Raw genomic sequence first — 12,015 nt, 5'->3', positions numbered from 1 at the left:
CATTTGTTATTTGTGTACCAAGATACATAAATATGTTTAAGAATCACAGGTAAAATTAGATGTTATTTACTATTATCTTCGAAGATCTGAAGCATAACGGACGCAAGGGTACTCGATCAGTCTTGCATGCATGACATTCTTCGCTATTACTGCTAATTTAAATTCAATTTTACATGTCAATCATGATATTGAAATTTATAAACAATGCATAATTTAGGCCCCGTCCACACGTATCCGCAAATTTTTGTACCCGCAATTTTTTTTTTACGGATACGGGTTGCGTCCACACGTGTCCGCAAATTTTTGTATCCGTATCCGCAAATTTTACGAAAACGGATACGTGTGGACAGTGAAAACGATTCGAATACGCTGCGTGTGGACGCGAACATTTTCGTATCCGCAAAAAAATTTGCGGATACAAAAATTTCCGGATACGTGTGGACGGGGCCTAACATATCAGTAAAATGTAAATGTAAACTTAATTTAGCTAGGGTGGCCCGTTGAGTTACGAGGCCGGTATCCAAAGGGGCCCTGCTTAAAATACAATAAAAATAATAAAGTAATACTAAGCTAATCCTAAGAGGTAATACTAGAAAGCTCAGCTACTATACTTCGTAAGACTTTACACGCAGACTAGTGTCAAGTGCCATCAAGTACTTGCATTAAGATGTGTCATTCGTGCATTTAAAGCCAACTCAACTTGAGTTGCGCAATCACTTTTCCTATTTGCTTTCGTTTCTTTAGGTAAATGTAAAGTTGATAAAAACAAATTTAAGGAGACTAAACGCTTGAATATTTTATTTTATTTTATTTTATTTCTTTTTTGTCACACAAGAAAACTCGCTTTTAAACTGTTTACTCGTTAAAATGGGTAGCATTTCCACACGTTGTTGCAGCCTAAAAAAATACGCATATTTTTGCATTTGTGCAAAGGAAAAGTGTTTTCTTTACTCAGATGCCTGTTGCTTGAAAAGTAGTTGTTCCCAGTCAGGAAAGTACGTCTCTTTCATGTGCTGCGCATGCTCCACCAGATTTGTGAGCTCCTTTGTTATCAGCATCCCTTGAGGAGATTCTGGCACTTCCCATATGAAAGGCCCCACGATACCAAAGATCACAGCATCTGTCAAACAAGGCTTGTCCCCAAACAGGAACTTCTTTTCTCCAAGATAAGCAGACACGGCTCTTAGATCACGTTCAGCTATTCCATAGAGTTCCTCTTCAGTGTGCCTGCCAATTCCATGCCCATGAAGGTATCCACGGATGGTTCTTTGAGTGAGTTTAAAGAGAACATATTTCATTGGCGTGGAATAGTCTTGAAACAGCCTTTCTCGTATCTTAACTGAATGATCTGTCAACCATAAATAGTAGGCCAATGTCCTAAAGAAAGTATAACTTATTAAATTTTACATATCCGATTTGATACTGACAAATGGGTAACTCACTGCAGTGAAACAGTTTCCCCAGGTTAGAATGAGGACACTCGAATCGTGAAAACTTTGAGGTGTTTTTGTTTTTGTTTTTGCTTTGTTTTTTTATCCTGCAGGTTAGTATTTTATAAACGTTCTACTGTTTCCAACCCTTTAAAATAAAGCATTGAGTTTAAATACTCCGAGTACATTAAAAAGTTAATCTTCCATCTAGTCGAGTGGCTTCAAAGAATTATTTACAGTATGCAAGTTATAAAGGGCCTATGTTCCCCGCAAGGAAACGAAGATGATTAAAGTTTATGATTTAAGCCAGTTTTTTTTTTTTTTTTTTTTTTTTTTTTTTTTTAACAAAAAACATTATGTGTTCAAGGCTCGAGTGTCTTCACTGCAAAAAAGAATATAAAACTTTTTTTTTTTTTTGTATCTTGCTTGTTTTTTTGTTTTGTTTTGTTTTGTTTTGTTTTTGTTTTTTTGTTTTTGTTTTTGTTTGTTTGTTTTTTGTTTTTCGTTGTTTTTTTTTTTATTCTTTCTGTCTTTGCCTTACTAATTTCACCCCTTCTTCCTTACCCTTACCGCCTTACTCCTTACTCTTACCATGTCTCTAGCGACAGCGAAATATCGTCTCGTCACAGTAGTGACAATATATTCAATAAGCACCCAAGCCATGATATTGCGTTACTTCTTTTTAATAAGATGGCACGGCAAACAGCCGAGGCATTTGAGTTTATTTGTCATCATATCTCCTAGATGCATCACTCAAATCATATAAAAATATTTTGCCATTCAACTATTCACTTCATGTAGAATCAATGCTGAAAATATTGGTTTATGTGTCATAGGCACTTTAAAAATAATGCAATGTTTTCCACTGAGTTTGACTTCGGTCACCAATCAAAGGTGAAATTTCGATAGTTATATCAATATTAATATATTTTGCTACCTTAAAACAGGATATTCTACAGGTATTCTGTCTCCATACTCAACTCACCAGTAGGTGTTTTCTTCCAACATGACAAGAAAAGCCGTAGCCACAGCTTTTTGTTCTGCAGTCAAGTGCTCATCAACATCAACACCAAACTCTTTACTGAGATACTGGATACTGAAATTAGAATCTGCAACATCCTTTCCTTTATACTCGATCCAAGGCATCTTGCCTTTAGTAGAGGGCCTCCAGCCACGAATGGGGTTGTAAGGGATGTTTGCCATACGTAAGAATGTTTCCAGTTTAAGACAGGGTGGCGATACATTGACTACGTTTTCGGTAGGAACGATCAAGTATGTGTTAACTTTGTCTTCCATTTCGTCTAGACTTTGCTCCTTCAAAGACGAGTCCTTATCGTATTAGAACCTTGTTTCCTAATTATGACAGTTGAGTATGGAACCTTGCTTTTGAAATCTTGTTTGCATGCGTGCGTCGTTAGTTTTGCATCAGTGGAGCTCTAGCTCTTAACGAACAAGTCAAGGAGATTACCTCAGGCTGACATTTGTCACGATTTGGTTTTTGTAACAAGGGGGAGGGGGAAGGGAATTTACCTCAGTGCACAACCTTTTGCTTGCTATACCATATTACTAACACAGGTTTCCAGTTTAAGACAGGGTGGCGATATATTGACTACGTTTTCGGTAGGATTGACCAAGTATGTGTTAACTTTGTCTTCCATTTCGTCTAAACTTTGCTCCTTCAAAGACATTCACTGGTTGAAGTATTACTGAACCTTGTGGGTTCGAATCCTGCCAAGGGCATTTGATATTTTTCTCTTATTCTCTCTACTTCATTAATACACACCGAACGCATAATTTATTACTTGTTTAGTTAAATATTGGATTTTAAATGTTGTGTATCTTCGTTGTTAGACTAACTTCACATTAGCCGTATTCACTGAGAACAATGGTGGACTTCTTTCCGTGAGGTTCGACTAATTATGAAGTTGATATTGACCTATTGAGATCACCAGTTCTTAGCAAACAAGATAAACTCTGGCTGCAGCTTGTCACAATTTGCGTTTTGTGACACTGAATTTCCTTTAGTCAGAATGCTTCTTTCTATGATTCGTATTATCGTATGGCTACGATATTTATGAAAATCCTTTCTGGGGAAACGAAATTATAATTTAGTAATTTAGTAATAATAGTTTTAGATTTAGATTTACGTTCACGTCAAACGTGAAACGTCAGTTGACCAGTAAAAAATTCTTTTAAATTATTGAAAAAGAATCGCAAAAAAGTCCAAGTAGTAGAAAAACAAAAGAGTATTTGCAATTGGTGAGAAGGTTTGTAAAAGGTAAAGTAAAATAAAGGAAAAAAGTCAATCTAAAACTCTCTAATATCTATGACGCATCTTTAAATATTATGAAGTGTCTTGGATTATATACAAAGTTAATTTTCAAGTTTTTATTGAATATTAAAACAACTGTAGGCATGACTAAAGCAGTTTTTTATTAACAGTATTGTTTCTACATGGGGCAATATTTAAAACACCCGAAAAAAAATTTCGTAATTTGAGTGCGGCTTCTTGAAGTTATAAAGGTTTTTCTATGCCGTATGCTAAGTCTAGCAAATGGCATGGAATAACCTTTTTTTATAATATCAAGAAGCCGCACTCAAACTATAAAAAAAATTCGGGTTATCTAACATCTTGCCCCATGTAGAATCAATACTGAGAATATTTTTCAGAATTTTGATAGGCACTTTAACCTAAAAGAGGTAATTCTAACTACGACAAAAAAAAAAAAAAGAATTTTCTACCAAGTTTATTCTATATCTATTGAAGATTCCCTGTGCAGCTTAGCAGGCATATCTCATTTGGGCTCCTCGGTCTCCAATTTCATTGTATCCTATTCAACACAGTTACGATGTGTTCACGTCTTGTCACTTGTTATTTGTGTTCATAGTGTCATCCTAGCAGGTCGTTGAGCGCGCTTCACGAACCACTTGAATTGAAGAGGCTAGCTGTCGATGAATTATTTATTTTCTATTTTGTCTTCATTTTTAACATATATAGGTATAATCTATTTTTTCTTTTACAAATACCAAGACCAAACTTTTTTGATTTTTTTACGACGCAAAGGAAAGTATTAACTGATGCTGGGATGGAAAAAGTTTATTTATTTGAATTTTTGGTTTTGATGTTCTTTGCATTTGAAGTTTTGCCGTCAAATTCGAGATTGAATCAAGGAAATGTTTTCAGTGAAAAAGTGGATCACCAAAAAAGTCAGTTCAGTGAAAATCATAGGAAATTCAGTTCTGGAGGGATGTATAACGGTGATGCTCTTTTACAACTAGATAAGGCGGGAAACAATTCAAAAGGCCCGCAATTCGAAACAATATCAAGCATTGTAAATGAAACTTTGGAAGAAGCTGCAAATACGACGCAAGGAAATACAACTGTGTTACCAGGAGGCTACAAAATAGTGAAGCCCAAGATCTCTCCTCATGTTATCAATTCCATTGTCAACAAAACCCTTTTTAAAGTTTTGAGTAATGTTTCAAGGGACGATCCTTCTGAAAGTGCAACCGAGAAAGATGAAGGATCAGGGTCTGGGTCTGGTTATATTAGCTGTGAAATGTGTCCTGGGTGTGTGGATTGTGTTGTCATGCCCGCACCATTAGCTCCACCGCCGGTTGAGGTCGTTCATGTTAATCAGTTTAATGGTAAGCAAACGAGTATGTATATGTGATGCAATTTCCATTAATTAATACGTGGACTAATATTTGTGCTTTGAATTTGGCCATGGATTTTTGCGCCTACTACAATAAAGTCTTGTCTTGCGGACACCCCGATATTACGGACATCTCGCTCTTACAGGAGAAAAATCCCTGGCGAAAGATACTGAAAAAGCAATGCCACTTGACAGCAAGTGACAGTCCCGAGTTGACTGGAATCAAAAGTGCTGTCATTTAACTGCTCCCACTTTTGCATGGTGGCACTGACAAAAAAGCAAATCATCGAATGAATCATTGACAAAAAAAAATTTTCCTATAGACTCTTCATCGCGGATTTGAAACTGAGGGAAATAATTTAATTATGAACGATTATGAAGGTTCCTTATTCGAGCATGGCTCAAGTAAGTTGGAGTCAATAGATCTCTTTACCTTGGACCTAATTCTCTTGACAATATGATACTTTTGAGTGTATCCATATTCGTGTGTCTTCTCATGCACAGCCATTAACCAAAGGCATGATACTTAAGGGAATGGCACGTGGCCCAAGGTAAAGAGGTCCATACTGCATGAAAGTGCTTTTAAGCTCCCGCTCGGCTGTTTTCAATATAATGGGATCGTTCTTGTTTAATGTGTCTTACACGAAACCACGCACTAACCGCTACGAGGTAATGTTTTATGCAATTTAATTTACTAAAGATGATCCCAAAATGAATAATTGTACTTATATTTATTTTCTTATTATCTTTTCTAGAAAACCCATGTCTTCATGGTGGAGAAGTGCAAGAGTTTCCCAATGGTACGTTCTTATGCATGTGTCCCGTTGGCTTTAAAGGAAAGACTTGTAGAGGTAAGAAAAGACTGTCATATACATGCAGCCTCAATTAAGTACTGGAGACTGACTAGCTAGTCTAATGCTGGTAAACGTGGTTTAAAATTTTCGATCTGTCTTTTGAGTTCTTCTAGTCAAGATAGATAAAGATTGAATTTTGCCCTGTCTTGCCAAAGAAATCCTCTTGAAATAGCTTTTCGGCTCGAGGTTGCGTACCAATCCAAATTGGAGCCAAGCAATTCCATCCGAGTACAGCTGACATTGGAAAAGAATATCGTTATCCAAATCGTCCCTTGCAGTTAACGGTCACTTGTCTGTACTGGAGAGTAAAATTTTTGTTTAAGCTATTTTAAATTGGTGATTCTTTTAAGCTACTTGTTAAGAACTGAATGAAGCGATGTGTAACCAGTGTGTTACGAAATGTAGTTTTATTACGATCTCTCGAAACAGGTTGTAGAAAGTTTGTTTGCAGTCTCCAGTTAATTTCACCCATGGGAATCAAAATATTCATTTAATATACGCGAATTAATCAACATGTCATTACTGAGCTGCAAAGGGCATATTGAACTGGATTGAGAATATATCAATGATGCATCAATGGTGGATGCTGCAAAGAGTATATCAGTGATGTGTAACGTTTCAATGTATTATACAGATCTGTTATACTGCCATTCCAATCCATGCCACAATAATGGCACATGTATTGAAGATGCCCATGGATTCAAGTGCATTTGTCCAAAAGGATTTAAAGGCTGCACATGTGAAGGTATGCCACGGTATTCTAGGACGTTCATGTTTTACACTTCAGAATTGTCTGGCATAGAATTTAGACATTTCCCATATTCTTCGGTTAGATCGGTTTTTAAGATTATTTTAAATTATATAATGGGCTTTTCTTTCCTTTAAAGAATTCACTTCTTGTGAACCAAATCCATGTGAAAATGATGGCATTTGCATCCAGATAGACAACAACTTCAATTGCGCGTGCAAACCAGGCTATCAAGGGGAAAGATGTAAAGGTAAAGATTGCAGGCTCCAAATTAATTAATTTTGCTAGGCTAGCAGCCAGGCTGAGCCCTTACATATTCCTTGTATATATATATAGCCTTTACTTATATCATCTGCGATTTCGGCAGTCGAGACTTTGGGTTTTTCTCTCGTCCAATAAGGTATCAGTTGTCTTTTAGCTATTTGCTTCCGCAATCCCCACAAGGAAATTGTTTCATTATCTTAAGAATAAATATCTTGTTGATGGATGCTGTGTGACATTTTTTATTTCCAGATGCGGATCCTTGTTTTATAAACCCATGTCTGAATAGTGGAACCTGTACAATTATTCGGGGCAAAGCTAATTGTTCTTGCACTGCACACTATGGAGGAGATTACTGTCAAGGTAAATGATCATAAGGCCATATTTGATTTGACAATAATAAAAATGGCGATGAAGTTGAAGTTGAATTAGTTGAAGTCCTTGATGCCAACGAATATGATGTCTTCAGATGATGATAATGTCGTGCTCGCAACGTGCAGAATTTTATATATTTGTTGTTGCAATAATTTTTGAGGCGAGTTGAAATTTCATGGTGTACTATAAGTCTGCCAGCGATAACTCGGGTAAGATTGTCTCATTACGGCAATATATCTCAGTGCAGAATGGTAAAACCTTTGAAATTTTAAACTTCTAACTGAGTTGCTTTAACTGTTTGCTAGTGGAAAAGGTATGCTATGATAATCCTTGCCATAACGGAGCCACTTGTGTTGAAAACCCAACGAGACCTTGCATCTGTACCAAGGGCTATGCTGGTCGGTTATGTTCAGGTGCGTATTTACCGTACCCATCCATCCATCCGTCTCCACACTCACCAAACAGTCCAAAAACATATGCAATGAACACATAATAGATAAAAAAATAGATGGATCCCACCAAGCTATTCGTCCATCCATCCATTACAGTGCGAATCGAAAAACCGTGGGCACCTAGAAATATTCTTCTTTGGCCAATTAAAATTGACTTTCTAACACAAGATAACGGAAAGATAACAATATAACGCTTCTGATTGGCGGCTATTGAACATTCTTGAAATGTTTTTTGCCCACGGTTTTTCGATTCGCACTGTAATGGATCGTTGTATACATAGATTCTTCAGTCACCCATTTTCCACTAACCCGTCCATCCATTCATGCACCTATATCAATCCACTCTGCCACCCAACCATCCCTTGTGTTTGCTCCTCTCCCTCTTTTTCAAACCCCATTCGTAGCTCCTTCCTTTACTATTTATCCTAACATAAGCAGATGTTTGTTATGCTGTATATCCATGAATAAACTAATTTATTTACTATAAAATATAATGGACTAAATCCGCATAATGTTTTCCCATTTCAGACCACGATATTTTCAAAGATTCTTTCAGTTTTATGCATTTCTTGTGATCTTCTAATGCACATTCGTTAAAGTGCTACTACGACGAAAATCGCTCAAACTTTGATTCAGCTGAAACTTCCTAAGAATACTCTTTAAAGGTCCAATAATCACTGTATGAAGTGTTTTCTCGATATTCAGGACGAAAGTATGATATTTTTACGATTATTTTTTGGAGTCTGTGACGTCATACACTCAACATCGAACATCGCTCCATACATTTCTTTGTAGTTTATGATCAAAATATCAGTAGTAAAGGGAGAAAGAAATACCCAAACACCCCAAAATATAAATTATAGTCACAAGTAATGTGAAATAAGCACATTAGCCACCCTTTGGGCTTCAAAGGAATAAAATAAATTAAGGATTTATATACAAAGAAATATATGTAGCAATGTTTGATGTTGAGTGTATGACGTAACAGACTCCAAAAAATAATCGTAAAAATATCATACTTTCGTCCTGAATATCGAGAAAACACTTCATACAGTGATTATTGGACCTTTAAAGAGTATTTTTAAGAAGTTTCAGCTGAATCCAAGTTTGAGCGATTTTCGTCGTAGTAGCACTTTAAACAAAGAAATGATACTCTAGGGAATAACAGGTGATGTAAAATGGGAAAACATTACGACCAAGTGGATTTTGGTCAATATATTTTTTTTCACATAATAATAATAATAACGCAATAGCCAAGGGAGTAATGTAACTTACAAACCTCCTATTTTCATTTTCTAGAGCACGTTTGCCATAGCAACCCATGTTTGAATGGAGGCGCTTGTGGGGTGGTTCAAGCAACGGCCGGTGGTGATAACAAGTGGGCGTACAGCTGCACGTGTCCAGTGTTCTTCGAAGGAAAAAAATGTGAAGGTATTTTGGTACTTCATTATATTTTTCTACAGATATAATGTTATATGGAACATTTTTCGGTTTGTACCGTGGTTTGTGCTGAATAAAGGCCTTGAGATGCGCTAACTTGTGTCATCTTTTGCCGTCTGGTCGCATGTCGTGTGACGAATTGGTCACATCGTGTGGATGGGATTATGATATATCGTGCGGTATCGTGTTCGTGTATGATTCGACATACAACAGTTTTTATATGACTTTCAAAAGCTCGCGTCGCAAACACAGTCTTGACAAAGCAAGGCATACGCCAGACAAATCACTTTGCGCGAGAATCAGCCAACTAAAATTCTAAATAAAATCACGGTCATAGCAAAGCTAGCCGTCTTTTCTGAGCTTTTCTTTTCTGAGCACTGAGCTTTTCACGGTCATACAGACTGTACAAAAACTGCTTTACTGTATTTTGTCGTGTCGATTCTTGTCGTGGCTCATTATATCGTACCGTGCCGTGTTTATCCAGGTTCCTACCTATCGTTTTTCGTTTCGCTTAGCGTCATAGTGTTTCAAGATGTTTTGCTTAAAGTGGTCAGATTTTATATCGTGACGCACTTTCGTATCGTTTCCTACTGTTCTATGCAACATGTGTGTTTTCTATTCATTACTATTCCTATTCATTCCTATTTATTCTTCTTCCTATTCATCCCTATTCCTATTCATTCCTATTTCCATTCATTCCCATTTTCATTCCCTTCTCTCCATTTCTAATATGCTTTGTTGGTATTTATGTGCAATATTTCTCCACAGTTCCTAATTTCTGTAAAGGTGATCCCTGTAAAAATGGTGGCACATGCGTTGATCTGTACAAACAAAACATGTTAAGCAAGCGATGGATAAACCTCATGCATCAACACCCTTATTACAAGTGCATCTGTCGGCCAGGATACACGAGCAAGCAGTGTGAGAGTAAGTTAACCACCATCTTTCAAAGTTCTTCACTATATATATTTGAGCCATAACAGAAGACCAGTGACATATAGATGAAAAACTAGTCGATCCCTATCTAATATTTGACAGAAAACCATAATCCAAAAATATGAAATATCAATTGCCGGAATCACAGAAGTCCTGCATTTCTCGTATATAGGGCTATATATATTCGCCTTTGTGTGTTTCGGGCTCCGCAAAAAAATAAAATAACTGTAAATATTGCTGCCACTGCAATATCCTTAACATGCATAGCCTTAACATACATAGGGTCCTCGTCATTTCCTGTCATCAAAGCGAAACTAAACTATAAACGTAAACGTACCTTGAGAAACGTTTTTCTGGTTTTCCATGACAACGCGATGAGAAGGACCAAGTTAAAAGGAAGACTGCTGATGACCACATTGTTGTACATAGGATTGTTGGACAAAACTTGGGTGCGAGATCAGATGAAATAAAGTCTTTCCCAGCTTGCACCCCTTAAAGGCAATCCCAAATAGTATGGTACTTTGCCAGTTTTCCTCTGAACAAATGATATCTGAAGAAACGAAATTTTAATAGTGGTTGATATTGGTGATATATCAGCATAGACCTTCTAGGCTCAGGCGCATTGTTTTTCCATTACAGACCGCGCGCGTACGTGTCATTCTTTTTAGAATAAATTACTTGTTTGAATTGTATCCATATTCATGTGTCTTCTCATGAGCAAAAATTAAACAAAGAAAGTATACTCTATGTAATGACACGTGAAATGAGAAAACATTACGATCAAGCTCGCCCGAGCCGAGGAGGTCTATGGACCTCTTTACCTTCGTTGTTTGTTGTGCCCATTTCAGACCATGTGATGCCACTCTTGGGAGTTGATTCTTTCATGTGTAAATATTTTAACATGTTCATCACAAAAGAACAATTCTCAGGGGAATGTCATTTGGTCTGAAATGGGCAATTTGCACAGGAAGGTAAAGGGATCTATTGAACAGCAGTGGTTTTTTTTTTTTTTTTTTTTTTTTTTTTGTCTCTCTTTTGACAGCCGATATCTGTGATTCATGTCACGACCATACTGTGTGTGTCGATCATCGTTGCGTTTGTAATTCTGGATATACTGGTGATGGGTTCGACTGTACAAGTAAGGATGGTTGTGGTATTAGGTACTCAGTTTTTAATACATCTTATATTTTCATTCATGTTATTACTTTCTTTGTAATTTTTTTAGCGGTTTTTGTTTGTCGTGTCTATATTATGCTTAGAACTGACAAACTGTTAAAACATTATCATTGGTGTTTTAAAATATACTTATTTCCGAATGCATTTTGTCACCAAAAACCTAGAAAGCTGAGATCACTGAGCATCATGGGAAACTTTTTATAGCAAACGAGTAAAGATTTTTTGATACAAACTGTAGCTTGAGGATGCTTAGAAGAGGTGAGACTTTAACTGGTAAAAGATGTGCAAGTCCATCAACAGTTATCAAGCGGTTAAAGCATGTAAAATGTATCTAACCACAATTCTTGTCAGTCTCAGCTTTGTAGCTTTTCAGGTGACTAACTTTATTGACATAAGAATGTGCGTAATAGGTAAATTACGTGCCTTGTATGAAACGACTGAAGAAGAGGACCAATGGTCCTTTCACAACTTCAAGTCGCGTAAAAAATGAGCCAGCTCACCAGCTTACCGCCTCATCTCTCATGACATAAGTATGGCTAGTTGGCTGGATGGCTAGCTAACTGGCTGGATGGCTTTGCCATCTAAAATGGATCACTAGTGCAAAGATGTCCATCAGTACAATGTCATTTATCAGCAGTACAGATGTCGATAATTTTATTCATCATGCCCCTTTTTCTAGTTTTCTTA

General features: G+C 36.8%; 2 protein-coding genes across 2 annotated transcripts in view; one reads left to right on the top strand and one right to left on the bottom strand.

Annotated features, from left to right (window-relative positions):
- Nucleotides 1-15: 15 nt before the first annotated feature.
- Nucleotides 16-2,868, bottom strand: LOC116300836 (failed axon connections homolog). The gene is made up of 2 exons (XM_031709793.2): nucleotides 2,416-2,868; nucleotides 16-1,377 (listed from the first exon to the last, which is right to left on the bottom strand). The coding sequence occupies exons 1-2, from the start codon at nucleotides 2,724-2,726 to the stop codon at nucleotides 948-950; spliced, it is 741 nt and encodes a 246-aa protein (XP_031565653.1). The 5' UTR covers nucleotides 2,727-2,868; the 3' UTR covers nucleotides 16-947.
- A 1,104-nt stretch (nucleotides 2,869-3,972) lies between these two features.
- LOC116300818 (uncharacterized) overlaps nucleotides 3,973-12,015 on the top strand; it is a 37,875-nt gene continuing 29,832 nt past the window's right edge. The window contains exons 1-9 of the mRNA XM_031709774.2: nucleotides 3,973-5,078; nucleotides 5,842-5,937; nucleotides 6,575-6,685; nucleotides 6,828-6,938; nucleotides 7,202-7,312; nucleotides 7,630-7,737; nucleotides 9,076-9,207; nucleotides 9,985-10,143; nucleotides 11,195-11,290. Coding sequence (XP_031565634.2) covers nucleotides 4,517-5,078; nucleotides 5,842-5,937; nucleotides 6,575-6,685; nucleotides 6,828-6,938; nucleotides 7,202-7,312; nucleotides 7,630-7,737; nucleotides 9,076-9,207; nucleotides 9,985-10,143; nucleotides 11,195-11,290 — 1,486 coding nt within the window. The 5' untranslated portion in view covers nucleotides 3,973-4,516. The remainder of the gene's footprint in view (nucleotides 5,079-5,841; nucleotides 5,938-6,574; nucleotides 6,686-6,827; nucleotides 6,939-7,201; nucleotides 7,313-7,629; nucleotides 7,738-9,075; nucleotides 9,208-9,984; nucleotides 10,144-11,194; nucleotides 11,291-12,015) is intronic.

The sequence above is a fragment of the Actinia tenebrosa genome, unplaced genomic scaffold (assembly GCF_029948245.1).
Source record: "Actinia tenebrosa isolate PJP-AT-01 unplaced genomic scaffold, QUT_ActTen_1.0 PGA_scaffold13__45_contigs__length_12533684, whole genome shotgun sequence".
NCBI classification, from domain to species: domain Eukaryota; kingdom Metazoa; phylum Cnidaria; class Anthozoa; order Actiniaria; family Actiniidae; genus Actinia; species Actinia tenebrosa.
This window is presented reverse-complemented; position numbering and strand designations above follow the sequence as displayed.

Bases quoted from the DNA above. Each gene is read 5' to 3' on its own strand.
- LOC116300836 (XM_031709793.2), bottom strand. From the start codon at position 2,726: ATGGAAGACAAAGTTAACACATACTTGATCGTTCCTACCGAAAACGTA. The intron at 1,378-2,415 runs GTGAGTTGAGTA...TACTTTCTTTAG, and splicing joins TTGGAAGAAAACACCTACTG to GACATTGGCCTACTATTTAT.